Raw genomic sequence first — 16,873 nt, forward strand, 5'->3', positions numbered from 1 at the left:
ACTACTACTAATACTACTCTACTACTACTACTATTACTACAACTACTACAACAACAACTACTACTACTCTACTAGTACTAGTACTACTACTACTATGACGACGACTAACAATTACAACAACTACTACTACTACTGCTGCTGCTATTACTACTACTACTACTACTACTACTACTACTACTACTACTACTACTACTACTACTACTACTACTACTACTACTACTACTACTACTACTACTACTACTACTACTACTACTACTACCACTACTACTACTACCACTATAATAATTACAACAACAATAACAGCTCTTACTCTTAGTTTACTTGTCTTGTCATAAGTTGCTGCTTCTACTGTTTCTGTGAGTTTGTTCTTTTCCAGACACCAAAATAATCACTTCCCACACTTTATATACACACTTTAAAAAAAGAAAGAACAAAAAGAATCATTTATAATAATTAATCAAGACTGAAACCACCAGGCCAAGTTACAGATCAGATCTGTGGAGAGGCACGCTCACAGTAAACATGGAGGTTTTCCAGTGTGTTTCTGCGCAATAATAAACCAGCAGTTCACTAAATGCAAGATTGTTTAATAGTTTAATGCCATACTGTGAAACACTCCAGAGAAAGCAATAACATCTCCATGGAGACAAAGCACCCTCCGTCACAAAAGTTACATAGTACAGCTTTAAAACTCCTCCACACGCGCAGGTAAAGACCTCTCTGACAGCTTGTAACCCCGCCCTCTCCCCTTTTTTTTTTTTTTACTCGCTCTCTCATTGGCTGTCACCTCCGTCTCGTGCGCCTTCCTCGCTCTCTGATTGGCCATCGCCTTTGTCCGTCTGCTCCGGTGTTCGTCTCCGCCGCTGTGTCCCGCTACTCGACCCCAGGAGCGCTCAGTGCGTGCCGTGGACGCGTGGAGAGCCGCTCTATAAACCAGGACTACACCAGGACTACACCCGGACTAACTCAGGACACGGGCTGCGCTCTGGAGCCGAGGACGAGCGCTCATTCCCGGGTTCGACTGTGTCACGATGCGCTGAGACTTTCCCGGAGTTTTCCCCCATGGTTTTAAAGGACGTGGACTTGCTTAGGACCAGACATGTGGAATTATTTTGGGATTTATTTTAAAGTTGTGGGATTTTTTCTGCTCTTTTCGCTGTGCGCGCAGGTGAGTCAACTTTACGCGCAAGTACGCACAAGAAAAGCGCTTATTTGGTTCATTCTTAATCGGTTAAGGCGAAAGATTAGAGGTTATTTTGAAGTTTTTAAAAGTTGGAGTTTCATTTTAACTTATTACACAAGATTTATTAACTTTAGATTATCATGATTTGGTGATTCAGATGTTCACTTCCAGTCGGCGCTTTTGGCACGCTCATTTTTACGCAAAATCCTCCGCAAAAATTTAACTGTCACACAAAGCCACATTTAATCACAAATTGCGTTTCCAATCATTATGACGTGCGTAATAGTGGCTCGATAAAAACACATTTGGATACGAACTTATGAAAAAAAACAAAACACTGGCGCCACTATCCGGAGTAAATGAGCCGCTCCAAACGAATTTAAGCGTAACTTTTGATTCAGGAGTTGTCCCGTAGCGTGATCTGGTGAGAAAATGCAAAAAAGGCACATAGAATATTTTAGATTTAACCAAATAGTACCGTCCCCAGCTGCCCGTGTTACGCAGGAGCAGAGTCTGTCCCGGGTTCAATGAAAACACTGCAACTTCAGGGGTCAAACTGAGAGTAAACCAGGACCAAGCGCTGAAGCAGAACTAAACCAGGTCTAAAGCAGGACTAGACTTAGCTACACTAGGTCTAGGGTTAAATCTAACAGGACCCAACCTGGTCTAAATCAGGACTAAACCAGGATTAAATCAGGACTAACTGGAACTAAACTGTGTCTAAGTTAAACTATGACTTAACCAGATCTGAACCAGATCTAAACCAGGACAAAACCAGGACTAAAGCAAGACTAAACTAGGACTTAACTAACTAGAACATCACCTGAACTTAACCAGGTCTAAACCAGGTCTCAATTAAGGCTAAACCACACCCAAACCAGGTCTAAACTAAGACTAAACCAGGTTTAAACCAGGATTAAACCAAACTAGAACATAACCAGCACTAAACCAAGTCTAAACCACGTCTCGTCTAGCACCATATCAGGTTTAAAATAGGACTAAGCCTAAACTAGAAAGGATTAAATCTAATAAGACCCAACTCCATCTAAACTAGACCAAACCAAACTAAACCAGGTGTAAACAAGTATCAGGTCTAGAGTCAGACCAGAGTTAACACTTTCACTTGTGGAGCTGATCTGTGGTTCAGTGAATCAAAACATCGGCCAATTTCTCTGCAGTGAAGTGTCTGTATGAATGAGTCTGCTCCTCTCTGCTCCTCTCTGCTCCTGTCTGCTCCTCTGTGCTCCTCTCTGCTCCTCTGTGCTCCTCTCTGCTCCTGTCTGCTCCTCTCTGCTCCTGTCTTCTCCTCTCTGCTCCTCTCTTCTCCTCTCTGCTGCTCTCTTCTCCTCTCTGCTCCTCTCTGCTTCTCTCTTCTCCTCTCTTCTCCTCTCTGCTCCTCTCTTCTCCTCTCTTCTCCTCTCTGCTCCTCTCTTCTCCTCTGTGCTCCTCTCTTCTCTTCTCTGCTTCTCTCTTCTCCTCTCTGCTCCTCTCTTCTCCTCTCTGCTCCTCTCTGCTCCTCTCTTCTCCTCTCTTCTCCTCTCTGCTCCTCTCTTCTCCTCTCTGCTCCTCTCTTCTCCTCCCTGCTCCTCTCTTCTCTTCTCTGCTTCTCTCTTCTCCTCTCTGCTCCTCTCTTCTCCTCTCTGCTCCTCTCTGCTCCTCTCTGCTGCTCTCTTCTGTTCTCCTCTGTGCTCCTCTCTTCTCCTCTGTGCTCCTCTCTTCTCCTCTCTGCTCCTCTCTCCTCCTCTCTGCTCCTCTCTTCTCCTCTCTTCTCCTCTCTGCTCCTCTCTGCTGCTCTCTTCTCCTCTCTTCTCCTCTCTGCTGCTCTCTTCTGTTCTGCTCTCTGCTCCTCTCTTCTCCTCTCTGCTGCTCTCTTCTCTTCTCCTCTCTTCTCCTCTCTTCTCTCTGCTCCTCTCGTCTCCTCTCTTCTCCTCTCTGCTGCTCTCTTCTCCTCTCTGCTGCTCTCTTCTCCTCTCTGCTCCTCTCTTCTCCTCTCTTCTCCTCTCTGCTCCTCTCTTCTCCTCTCTGCTCCTCTCTGCTGCTCTCTGCTCCTCTCTGCTCCTCTCTTCTCCTCTCTGCTCCTCTCTTCTCCTCTCTGCTCCTCTCTTCTCCTCTCTGCTCCTGTCTGCTCCTCTCTGCTCCTGTCTGCTCCTCTCTTCTCCTCTCTTCTCCTCTCTGCTCCTCTCTGCTCCTCTCTTCTCCTCTCTGCTCCTCTCTTCTCTTCTCTGCTTCTCTCTTCTCCTCTCTGCTCCTCTCTTCTCCTCTCTGCTCCTCTCTGCTCCTCTCTGCTGCTCTCTTCTGTTCTCCTCTGTGCTCCTCTCTTCTCCTCTGTGCTCCTCTCTTCTCCTCTCTCCTCCTCTCTGCTCCTCTCTTCTCCTCTCTGCTGCTCTCTTCTCCTCTCTTCTCCTCTCTTCTCCTCTCTTCTCCTCTCTGCTCCTCTCTCCTCCTCTCTGCTCCTCTCTTCTCCTCTCTGCTGCTCTCTTCTCCTCTCTTCTCCTCTCTGCTGCTCTCTTCTGTTCTGCTCTCTGCTCCTCTCTTCTCTTCTCTGCTCCTCTCTGCTCCTCTCTTCTCCTCTCTTCTCCTTTCTGCTCCTCTCTTCTCCTCTCTTCTCCTCTCTGCTCCTCTCTTTTCCTCTCTTCTCATCTCTTCTCCTCTCTGCTCCTCTCTGCTCCTCTCTTCTCCTCTTTGCTCCTCTCTTTTCCTCTCTTCTCCTCTCTGCTCCTCTCTTCTCCTCTCTGCTCCTCTCTGCTCCTCTCTGCTCCTCTCTGCCCATATTTACAGACTAAACTCTTCTCGTTACATGAACGTCCAGATGAGTTTATCACATAATAAAATGCGACGCTTCACAAACATGAACCTCGATTAAAAACGTGTCCAGTTCCGTGTTTGTTGCTCCAGTAAATGTTTTAAACGCGTCTGAATGAGGTTTGTGGCCGTTTTGTTCCTGTAGAGCGTGACTTACGACGGTGATTCTCAAACTTTTCACACCAAATAGGAAAATACTCGGTTTTCTCTAAGAAACCACCAGCTCTATGAACCAAACAACCACAGGAAGGATGTAGCGACTGACATGAACCAAACGGATTACATCAGTTTAACCCTCTGATGCATGAATTATAAAAGCCTTGGACAAGATTTTTTTTTTCCGAAGTGTTTTTATTCTTCTCAGGACATGAAACAACATTGTGAACTGCTTGTAAAAATGAATTAACTTGTGTTCTATTGTAAATACACAAACACATTTCAACACTTTTTGGGAAATTTCACCACTGTATCGGTGCAATGTTTAGCCCTGAATAAGAAAACCAATCAAAAACCAAGGAAATTTACTTGTAGTTACACTGACTGACCACTGAATTGACCTCAATGGAGTGTGGCAGCAGAGAGCACTCTACATATGCAGCTCCACCATTTAAACCAATGCATTAAAGAGAAAGTTCTGTTTTAGTAGCTGCCCACTGCAGTAAAAAATTTTGTTCTGTCATTATTTGATGGTTAGACAACAGCTGCATAACACTTTTGGATCCGTTTTGTCTTATTTTATTTTTGATTTAAGGAAATAAATGCCATATTCGGTCTCTGCCCTGGTATCGGTTGATATTGGGTATCGGTGGACACTTAAAATGACAGTATCGGAATCATGTCAGAGCTGAAAAAGTTGCATCGGTGTTTGAGTTTGAGAAGCTTTGACTTTGACAGTGGTGAAACTGTAATGGGAGGAAGAGCAAAAGTGTAGTTTGGGACCTGGAAACCCCTGGGGACCCTCTGGGAATCTTCAGCGTGGAGCTTTTTGTCTAAAATGTAGGACTGTGTTCAGACGCCAGGAGCATTCACATCTGAGAGACACTGAAATCTCAACTTCAAACTAATCCAAGAATCACATGCCACACATTTCAGAACATGTTTGTAGAGGTCTAAGCTACAGGGTGATCAGCTTTTACACACAATAAGAGATGAAGGAGACACAGGGAGGGCATCTGACACACTGAGACATCTCAAACATGTTTGTAGTTTGTTCTGTGCAGAGAACGTTCTATAATCCTAATGTAGCCTTTGTGATTTGATACTGTGGCAACTTAAACTGTGAGAACACAGAGTACACACAGAGTACGCAGAGTACACACAGAGAACACAGAGTACACACAGAGTACACACAGAGTACACACAGAGTACACACAGAGTACACACAGAGTACGCACAGAGTACACACAGAGTACACACAGAGTACACACAGAGTACGCAGAGTACACACAGAGTACACACAGAGTACACACAGAGTACACAGAGTACGCACAGAGTACGCACAGAGTACACACAGAGTACACACAGAGTACACACAGAGTACGCACAGAGTACACAGAGTACGCACAGAGTACGCACAGTACGCACAGAGTACGCACAGAGTACGCACAGAGTACGCACAGAGTACGCACAGAGTACACAGAGTACGCACAGAGTACGCACAGAGTACGCACAGAGTACGCACAGAGTACGCACAGAGTACGCACAGAGTACGCACAGAGTACGCACAGAGTACGCACAGAGTACGCACAGAGTACGCACAGAGTACGCACAGAGTACGCACAGAGTACGAACAGAGTACGCACAGAGTACACAGAGTACGCACAGAGAACACAGAGTACGCACAGAGAACACAGAGTACGCACAGAGTACGCACAGAGTACGCACAGAGTACACAGAGTACGCACAGAGAACACAGAGTACGCACAGAGTACGCACAGAGTACGCACAGAGTACGCACAGAGTACGCACAGAGTACGCACAGAGTACGCACAGAGTACGCACAGAGTACGCACAGAGAACGCACAGAGAACACACAGAGAACACACAGAGAACACACAGAGTACGCACAGAGTACACACAGAGTACACAGAGTACGCACAGAGTACACATCATGAGAGATGATCTGAGGGTGTCATTCCACACACACCATTACTCTTATAATATTCTGTATATCGTCTCTCTCTTTTTCATTCTTGTCTAGATCCATCTCTCTCTCTAGGCCTGCCTTCCTCTCTCCATCTCTCTCTCTAGGCCTTACCTTCCTCTCTCCATCTCTCTCTTACTCTCCTCCTTTTTCTCCCTCTCCATCTCTTGAATACATTTATAAACAGCTGTTAATGGGAGAAAGAAGAGAGAGAAAGGGAGAGAGGGAAAGAGAACGAGAGAAAGGGGAGGAACAGAGAAAGAGGGAGATGGGATGGGAGATGGGAGGGAGTGAAAGAGTGAGGGATGAGAGAGAGAAAGAAATGAGATAGGAGGGAGTGAAAGAGTGAAGGATGAGAGAGAGATGAGATAGGAGGGAGTAAAAGAGTGAGGGATGAGAGAGAGATGAGATAGGAGGGAGTGAAAGAGTGAGGGATGAGAGTGAAGGATGAGAGAGAGATGAGATGGGAGGGAGTAAAAGAGTGAGGGATGAGATAGGAGGGAGTGAAAGAGTGAGGGATGAGAGAGAGATGAGATAGGAGGGAGTGAAAGAGTGAAGGATGAGAGAGAAATGAGATAGGAGGGAGTAAAAGAGTGAGGGATGAGAGACAGAGCTAAAACGTGTGATGATGACACAGTGAGAGAGAGAGAGAGAGAGGTTACAGCTGAATGATTTGGATTTGGTTGTTTCTTGGTTCAGAGATTGGATCATTTAAAGTGTTTAGAGCTGAAAGTGAAACCAGGACACACTCTTTTTAAAACAAAGTCCGGCTTTAGTCCTGGCCCAGATCTAAAATGAGTCCTGACTCGATTTACTCCTGAATCGAGTCCTGGGATAGTCCTAAATGAGTCCTCCTTCAGACCTGGTTCAGTTCCAGTGGTTCTTATCTTTCCTACCACACACTAGTGAAAGCTTATTGATTAAAGCTGCACTACTGAACTTTTCTTCTAACTGCTTGTCTCCATTGAGATATTAATGCGTGGAATTACCTGGAATGTTCCGCAGTATGACATTGAACACATCTGTCTAACGTTTATTTCATTATAGATGTTTTTATTATTCAAAAATCCCTTGACAAATGTAAAATCTTTCTATGAGGCTCGCCTCTCCACAGATATCAATAAAGTAACAGTACGTAACTTTCTGGGGATGGGGTCAACTGAATGATTCCATGGAAACAGAAAGTTAAAACCACCCTGTCTCCATGGAGATAAGTAGATACGTTGTATTCCACACTGTGGAAAATGAGAGCTATGGACTACATTTCCATGGAAACAAGCAGGACGAGGCCAGTCAAGAGTCAGGTTTGTGGAGATGCAAGCCCGTTCACAGTAAGGACGTGTTTTTCTGTTAGTCAGTGCAATAAATACAACTAGTTAAAAAAAAAAAAAAAAAAAAAGTTACACACTAAGACTTTTAAGTGTGTAATGTATAAAAATAGGCTTTGATAATCACTATATCGACTTTTTGTTCATTATATGAGGCTGAAACTATATTTTTTGGATTAATATTTATCTTGTGAACTTTTTCTTTGCATTCCTGGGACATTTTGGGTAATTTTTTGACTATATGATAAGATTTTAGTAAAAGCTGAAGTTAAAACTGGACAAAATGTTGTAGGATCTCTGGTGGACACTGCCTTATCTGAGGGGAGGAGCTAACTACTCTGAAACTGAACACTGCTTTTGTTTACACTTTCTGTGTGTTGACTTGAGTGTGTGAACTGAGCCTGAGACCTACTGAACATAATCATTCAGCCTAAACGAGCCTAGCTAGCTCTTTGTTTTTTTTTTGTTTCCTTTGTTTTCTTTGGGTCTGAGGATGGAGTTATAAGTCAGAAATAAATTATGTCTAATGCCCCATTCCTGTTCAAGGGAAGATTTGTAAGAATGTTCGATTCTGATTCAACTCTTAAAGACGACCAAGAGACTGAAACATAATGCCAGAGGAGTTTGATGAGTTCCACAGGTAAAGCGAACGATGAAGCAACAGACTCTCTGGAAAGGATAGAAGAGAGTCCTGAGATGTGCATGTGACAGCGTTTATAGAGTCCCCCGGTGTGTGTGTGTGTGTGTGTGTGTGTGTGTGAAGAGTGCCCTTCTTCTAATCTGCACGGCATCTTCATAAGGCCCACGCTGGTCTGCACAACATCTTCATGAGGTCCCGCACATTCCATAGGTGCGCCCCCTAGTGGTCATGTGTTATTTACCTTAGCGTTAGTAAATTAAGACTCGAGTTTGATGTAGTGCTGCACTGCTAGAAAAAAAAAACCTTACAGCTCGTCTTTCCTAACAAAAATAGCTTCTTTAACCCCCCCTCCCAAACCATTTGTTTTCTCTGGCTAACACCTGGACCTCACTGTCTTCAAAGGAGTGGTTAGTGTCTTTGAGGTGGAGATGTACCTCAGACTGGGGTCCCGAGGAGCTCTCACGACGGTGTTTCAGAGCAGTTAGTTCCTCCCTTCAGATAAATATAAGGCAGTGTCCTCCAGAAATCTGACCAGAACTGAAGAAGCGGCTTGAACGAGCAGCGAAACGTCTTCACTCCTACAATGATTTATCCAGTTGACAGATTTAACTTTGTCTTTTGCGATGGATCAGACCTGGACGATGTGGGATTACACAGATGATAATGTTTGAGCCGTAAAAGGTTGAATGACTTAAGTGTTTCATTCTGCTGTTTATTTATTGCAGCTCATGAGTTTTAACACTATTGTAGATTTAGAATGTTTTTTGTGGTTTAAATTGGCTCTTGGGCTTTTGTGTCAATATTTCAGTATTATCATTTACTGTTTATATTTACAATGTATCAAACTTCAAAATGTGGTATCGTGACTAATAAAAAGACAACATGACGTGGAAATCAGCGGCCTGGTCCAAATACTCTGAACTTAAGTTTGAAGATGACATCGGGGAGTTTGGAGATGACGTAGGGCGTTTGGAGATGGTGTTGGGCGTTTGGAGATGGCGTTGGGCGTTTGGAGATGGCGTTGGGCGTTTGGAGATGGCGTTGGGCGTTTGGAGATGGCGTTGGAGCGTTTGGAGATGACTTAGGGCATTTGGAGATGACGTAGGGCGTTTGGAGATGGCGTTGGAGCGTTTGGAGATGACGTAGGGGTGTTTGGAGATGACATTGCTGCTTTTGGAGATGGTGTCAGGACATTTGGAGATGACGTAGGGCGTTTGGAGATGGCGTTGGAACGTTTGGAGATGGAGTCAGAGCGTTTGGAGATGACGTAGGGCGTTTGGAGATGATGTCAGGACATTTGGAGATGACATCGGGGTGTTTGGAGATGACATTGCTGCTTTTGGAGATGGAGTCAGAGCGTTTGGAGATGACGTAGGGCGTTTGGAGATGGTGTTGGAGCATTTGGAGATGGAGTCAGGACATTTGGAGATGACATTGCTGCTTTTGGAGATGACGTCGGAGCAGACTTCACACTCGTCTATATCCCATCATGCATCACAGTTGCTAGGCGTCATAACGTAAGCGCAAAGACAGCGGCTGACGTTTGCATCGTGGCGTAGGCCTGTCCCATTTCTGCACGGCCTTTGCGGCACACGGAGGCTACACAGAGGAGCACGTTTGGTCGGACTGAACTGGGACACGGCTAGAGTCTGTATGTATCTGACCTAAACTGCACTCTTAAGACTATACTTGCAGTTGGAGGTAAATCTACTATTTACACAGAAAAAGTACCATGAAACAGTGTATTGATATAAATACAGAATCAATTTGCGAATCATGAGTTTAATCTGCCTTTTTACAGTTAATTAAAGACCAAAAAAAAACAAATCTTTGGCTCACTCATTCACCCTAAATCTAAATACAACTAATACACATTTTCCACATTCCATCGACCGATAAATTGATTAATCAACTAAACAATGAATCGATTAAAGGACTGGACGGCTCCAGCCCCGTGAGCAGAGGCTGTTACAGTCTGGCTTCAGTTCAGATGTTGTTGCTTTGCACTGTGCGATAAGATTGTTCTCATATTGATTTGATTTGAGTTTGTCTTATTAAAAACAAAATATCTTTGAATAGTAATTCTTTGATTGAAAGCAGACTTTGAATCTGTGTCGTTTCACCCTAAAATAGTGCAATTTCCTCGTCTGAACTCAGCTCCAAACCAGATGCTTTTGCTGACAGAGGATTGGCTGAAATGTTACATAGAGAGAATTTAAAGTGCAAATGTCCAGATATACTTTTTTGAATTATTTCTTGGTTTGATGGAATAGTACCTGTGCTAAATATTTATCATAGTTTTACATCAGTTAAGTGGCAGTTTTGTTAATGTTATGGTTGCTCGGTAACATATGAGCTGCCCGTGTCCAACCAGGAAGTAAATCGATCACCTCCAAAATGACAAGACTCGGCATGTTTTTGCTAAATCTTAAATATAGCGACGTTTTAGTGTAGTGAATTTAACGCAGCTCTATGATAAAACACCGAAAAATCCCCCCACCCCTCCTTAAGGCTCCGAGTGACAGGTGGAACTAGCCAATCAGGAACGAGCGCCTCCCTGAATGAGCACACTGCCTTATTTACTACGCGTCTACATGAATCGTGATCAAACTGAAATTGTGATCTGGCTCAAAGAAAATCGTGATATCAATTTTTTCTCACATCGCTCACCCCTGTTTTTTGTGACGTTGGTAGTAACCTGTCAAATGTACTTAAAGGCAGTAAAAATAATATATATATTCGTGTATTTTCCCCACTTCTCCCTAACCTCGGTGTCTCTTACAGGTGTCGGAGTGCACCGGTTACTTCGAGCTGCAGGTGCTGTCGGTGCAGAACCCAGAGGGCGTGCTCCAGAGCGGGGACTGTTGCGACGCGCACGGACCTTCCTCTGGGGGGCAGTGCGGAGCAGACCAGTGCGACACCTACGTCCGCGTGTGTTTAAAGGAGTACCAGATCGAGGTAACGCCCAAGGGACCCTGCACCTACGGCTCCGACAGCACGCAAGTACTCGGCGGCAACAGCTTCGCTCTCAGGGGAGGGGCCAGAGGCGGGGACGGCGGCAGAGTCGTTATCCCCTTTCAGTTCTCCTGGCCGGTGAGTACTACGCACGGTTAGCTGGAGATGTGTGGATTTGTGCGATTGCTAAGTTCCACATTACATCTGCAAACGCGACAATATTGATACTGTGCAGCGGATGTGATTAACATTCTCTGGGGGTGTGATGCTAGCTGTAAGCACGGCTCTGTCTATAGCTTTGTTAGACTTTGTTCTGAGCTTTATTTTAACAAATTATCAGAAAGAGTTGATTTAGTTGGAGCTTAGTTGGTGAGCTGATTATTACTGCGATACAAGTCCCTCAAACATAAACATTTTAAATCGATTTTGTGTGTTTTCTGGAGTTTTCAGGCTGTATTAAGACTTTTTTTTTGACATTGTTTGCATTGTGTCACCATGGTAACTCCTGAACATTTCACCACAGAGATACATTCAGCGGACTTGCATTTGTTATTAAACTGTAGCAGCTTTTTTGCAGAAGAAAATGCCATGACTCAACATTGACACTCAGTAATAAAGATCCAAAGTCTGTGATGTCATAACCTCGGGAATATTTAATACAGACGGGAGCCGCTAAAGTGAATATTATTGAAATGCAGATTTGTGTTGTAATCACTAGGGAAATCTGGCTCTTCCTCCATCTGGGTGTATGACGTCGTCTCTAGAGATCAACCGATATGTTTTATTTTCATGGCCGATATCGATGTTGATTGGCCAGTGCGCTCGATATTTTTAGACTGATATGTAGAGTAAAGTTTGGTCATTCTCCAGTTTGAATTGAATACAAACTCATCCATGACCTTGTTTTACTACAGACTAGAAAAGAGCGGCGCAGTTCAATGTTTTTAAAGTATCGTGTTTGGCCTAAAGCTAAAAAAGTTTATTGCGTATAATTCTTATGCATATTTTGGCAGCTGGTGATATCGACCTGTGCTGGAGATTTTAAAACCAATAGCCCATACGCAGAAAAATGCAAATATCAGACGGATATATTGATCTGTTTCTATAATATTATCATCATAATTCAAAATATCATGTCTCAAGTATCACTTTTGTCAGTGTGGCCCACCTGTGCACCAGAGTCTCTGTTTGGCAGTGACTTACTTCCACACTGATGTCTCCTTTAATTTGTACACGCTCTTTATCACGAGCCAGAGCAGTCGTTTTATGGCACTGTCTGATCACTCTCCGATCACTCCCAAATCACTCTGGTTTTATAGGCGCTTTGTGAATATTTGTGAATAATGGCCGACCTGTTGGTGCACATTTAAACATCACATTTACCTTTGTGGATGTGGCCAGTTCAGACTTGATTTGAGAATATAAAAACGCTATTGGAATGAGCCATGTCTTTATCATCGCTCTCGTGTTGTGGCTGAAACTAGGGCTCAACGATTTGGGAAAAAATATCTTATTGTGATTTTTGTGACAAACACTGTGGTTGTGATTAGATTAGTGATTTATGTTTTTAATAATACGATTCTGTTCAAAGTTCACATTTTAAACACGTCCAGTGGAATTAACAAAAAGACTGAAATCTGAACATTTCAGAACATGTTTGTACAGATTAAAACCACAGGGTTAGCACGTTTTATGCAGAATTAGAGATTTAGTTTTTGTGGAGGAAATGATGGGATTAAAAAAACTGGAGTCTTTGAGATTTGCTAATTTCGTTTATTCATTTTGCGATTTTAATTTGGATTAGATTATGATTAATCTTTCAGACCTAATTGAAGCTTTGGGCATCTTTGGCAGTTCATTTTATAACTTAAAGATGCAATATGTTACTTTTCTGATGCAGATTGTGTTGTAATTTTATTAGTAAGAAATATACCTTGAATGCCACACTGCGGGACATTTTTCAGGCAAAATAATAACATTTCCATGCACCCTTAAAGCCTCAGTATGTAACTTTTCAGGCAAAAAAGAGGCAAAGATTTGTGTTCATGCTCTGACAAACATGCGCCCTTACTGTGAGCAGGCTTGCATCTCCACAAACCCGACTCTCGGCCTCCTCCTGCTCGTCTCCGGGGAAATATTGTTTCTTTCTACAAACATCGGAAAGTAGGAAGTCTTGTTAAATGATCTGAATCAAAAAATGACTCAGCACAAAAGCGTTTTATCTGAAACTGTCTGAAACCTCTTGACTTTATTTTGAAACTCAAACTTGAGCGTTGACCTCCTTGAGTTCTTCTGAAGGGGACAGAGCTGTTGATTAAGAAAACCAGGTAACTCATTATCAAATCTAAACAGGACATCGGCCAATCACGCGCTGAGAAAGACCGTGGGAAACAGCATTGACCAATCTGACGCGGAGCTGAGGCGTGGGAACCTCGGGAGCGATTTGGCATCAAAGACGTTGAAAAAGGCTGCAGGAAAAGTGTGATAATGTCATCTGATTCACAATCTGTTAGTCATACAGAGGGAGAGAGGGACCCGCCAAAATAAGAGCGAATAATATAAGTAGAACACTGGAGTTTTATTTTGAAAGGGTGGAAACAAGTGTAAGCATGACAGGTGAATCAGAATGATCTTAGTCGAACAGAGGGAGAAGGAGGACCCACCAAAATAAAAGCATAACTGCAGGTGGAGTTTTATTTTGAAGGTTGGATTGAGAGTATGGTTCAGCTCTGGTCTGCTCCTCTTGACGTTTGCTGAAGTGTCTCTCTGTTTTGTCTGAATCCAGGACACCGCTGCAGGCTCCTCTGTATAAATCTGTCTGTCTCTGCTGTCTCTGTGTGAAGAAAGGAATGACAGAGAGAGGGAGGGAGGGAAAGAGGGAGAGACAGAGAGGGGAAGGGACAGTGGTCACTTCTCTGTGCCCTTGAAGATATTTGGGTCCTCTCTCTCTTTTCTTTATCTCTCCCTCTTTCTCTTTTTGTCCCTCTCTCCTTCTCTCTTTCCCTCTATCCCTCTCGCTCTCTCTTCCATCTCTTTCCCTCCTTCCCTCTTCTTTCTCTCTCCCGCTCTTTTCTTCTCTCTCATTGTCCTACATCTTAAATCTCTCTACTCTTGTTCTTTTACTCTCTTCTGTCTCTCTCCGCCTCCTCTCTTCTCTGTCTCTCTCCTCACCTCTCTTCTTTCTCTCTCTTCTAAAGCACCCACTCACTCCTTCTCTTACCGTCTCTGCCCCCCCTCCTCATTCTCCTTCCTTCCCTCTCTCTCTCTGTCGCTGTCTCTCCGCATCGCTCTCTTTTTCTTACTTCCTCTCTCCATCTTTCTTCCCTCCCCTCCTCCCTATCCTCACCCTCTCCATCTCTGTCTCCTCTCTTTCTCTCGTCTTTTCTTTCTCTCTGACACAGTTTCATTCAAATAAAGGCAGAGCTGAGTGAAGAGGGGGATGAGCGGAGGAGGGGTCCGTCTGTGTCTAAAATAGAGCGATTACTGTCAGTCTATTAGCACAGGGATCAGTGCAGAGGATACTACAGTCTGTGTACAGAGTCAATGGAACCAGCCTTTAGGATCCAAGATGGCCGCCGCGGACCCGCCCTCGGCCCATAGACGGCAAAACTACTATCAAAGTTTGAGCATTTGAGCAGGTATCGATACTAAAAGTGTCACATTCACAGGACAGAAACAAATCTTTCCTGAATAACTTTAGAATGATGTCTGTCTGTATCTGTAGTATAAGTATAAGTATAAGTATAAGTATAAGTATAAGTATAAGACATAGAGTAGTGTACACCATGGACCACTATGACCCAACTGCACACTGAGGGAGTACACACATATAAGGAGAAGAAAGTACTGCCATTTAATACTGAAAATCTCATTCTAGTGTTTTGATCATAATCATGTTTTTATATGTAGAATACTTCAGTTCTCTGTTTTAATGTTCATTATGCCTCAAAATTAGCATTAGCATTAGCATTGAGGCACAAACATGTCTCTGTCTAAACACAGAAGTGTCTCTGGTGAAGGATTTATTTTATTTATGTAGTGTTTAACATGTTGTCAGTGACATCCACCTGCAGCTCCCTGTCCACTGTCTGACCCTGACCCCCTAACCCAGACATGGGCAAACTACGGCCCGGGGGCCACGCACGGCCCTTTGGGCTTATTAATTTGGCCCGCCGAACGTGACCAAATGATATTAAAATAGGTAAGGGTAAACCTTGTTCAAAGTTTTTATGCTGTGTTTTATTTAATAAATTATTTTGAAAAACAGTTTATACAATGAGCCCTGCAGATTCAGGCTTTGCTACATGTTACAGGGCAAATCTCTAATGTAATATAAACATATAAACATATATATATATATATATATATATATATATATATATATATATATATATATATATATATATATATATATATATATATATATATATATATATATATATATATATATATATATATATATATATATATATATATATATATATATATCCTCTGTCAAATTTTAGAAACCACTGTGGCCTGTGTGTCAAAAAGTTTGCACACCCCTGACCAAACATCTAACCCCTGACCCCTAACCCACCTGCAGTTCCCTGTCCACTGCCTTATTTTTAAATATTTAGTCATTATTTTAGTGTGACTTAGAGAAAAAACCTCATAGAGATAAAACTGCACAGGAAGTAGTGATGCTAACATTGAGGTCGCTGGGTGCAACAAAACCTATGAGCCAAAAGTTTGAAAAGTTGACCTGACAAACTAATAAAAGAATCACATGTGACATGTTTGTGCTGCTCTAAACTACAGGGTCAGACACTTTTATGCAGAATAAAACTTGAGCATTAACCATATTCACCATAAACCAGGTCAACACATCTGCACCTGACACAGCATCTCCACCTGAGGATCTGACCCGTCTCACGTTAAAATACAGAGATTATCCACAGAAAAGTTCCTTAGTGCAGCTTTAAATCAGCCGTGTGTGTGTAATCTGTAATTGGACAGGTGTTTCATCTGGGCTCAGATTTCGCTTCTCACACAGCGGGTAGTATTTTTAGTCTTGTCCTCCCCTCACCCCTCTCCCCCTTTTTTCTCCCCCTTACTCCACCCCCCCCCCCTCTCTCTCTCATTTCTCCTCCCTCTCACCCTCTCTCTCCCCTCCCTCCTCTTTTCCTCTTTTTTCACCCTTCTCCCCCTCCCCCTTTTCTCTCTCTTTCCTTACCCACCCTCTCTCCCTCCTCTTTTCCTCTTCTTTTACCCTTCTCCCCTTTCTCCCTCCCCTTTTCTCTCTCTTTCCTTATCTCCCCTCGCTCCCTCCTCTTTTCCTCTTCTTTCACCACTCTCCCCTTTTCTCTCTCCCTCCTTATCTCCCCTCTCTCCCTCCTCTTTTCCTCTTCTTTCACCCCTCTCCCATTCTCTCTTTCCCTTGTTTTCTCTCTCACTCCTTATCTCCCCTCCCTCCCCTTTTCCTCTTTTTTCACTTTTCTCCCCCTTTTCTCTCTCTTTCCTTACCCACCCTCTCTCCCTCCTCTTTTCCTCTTCTTTTACCCTTCTCCCCTTTCTCCCTCCCCTTTTCTCTCTCTTTCCTTATCTCCCCTCGCTCCCTCCTCTTTTCCTCTTCTTTCACCACTCTCCCCTTTTCTCTCTCCCTCCTTATCTCCCCTCTCTCCCTCCTCTTTTCCTCTCCTTCCACCCCTCTCCCATTCTCTCTTTCCCCTGTTTTCTCTCTCACTCCTTATCTCCCCTCCCTCCTCATTTCCTCTTCTTTCACCCTTCTCCCCTTTTCTCTCTCCCTCCTTATCTCCCCTCTCTCCCTCCCCCTCTCCCCC

General features: G+C 43.5%; 1 protein-coding gene across 2 annotated transcripts in view; it reads left to right on the forward strand.

Annotated features, from left to right (window-relative positions):
- The first annotated feature begins 904 nt into the window (after positions 1 to 904).
- Positions 905 to 16,873, forward strand: part of LOC117390148 (protein jagged-2-like) — a 78,206-nt gene continuing 62,237 nt past the window's right edge. Inside the window, exons 1-2 of one of the 2 annotated variants that reach the window (XM_055230890.1) lie at positions 905 to 1,168; positions 10,881 to 11,189. In XM_055230890.1, the coding sequence (XP_055086865.1) occupies positions 1,100 to 1,168; positions 10,881 to 11,189 (378 nt within the window). In that variant the 5' untranslated portion in view covers positions 905 to 1,099. The remainder of the gene's footprint in view (positions 1,169 to 10,880; positions 11,190 to 16,873) is intronic. The other variant, XM_055230891.1, reaches the window with a different exon arrangement.

The sequence above is a fragment of the Periophthalmus magnuspinnatus genome, chromosome 22, assembly GCF_009829125.3.
Source record: "Periophthalmus magnuspinnatus isolate fPerMag1 chromosome 22, fPerMag1.2.pri, whole genome shotgun sequence".
NCBI lineage: Eukaryota > Metazoa > Chordata > Actinopteri > Gobiiformes > Gobiidae > Periophthalmus > Periophthalmus magnuspinnatus.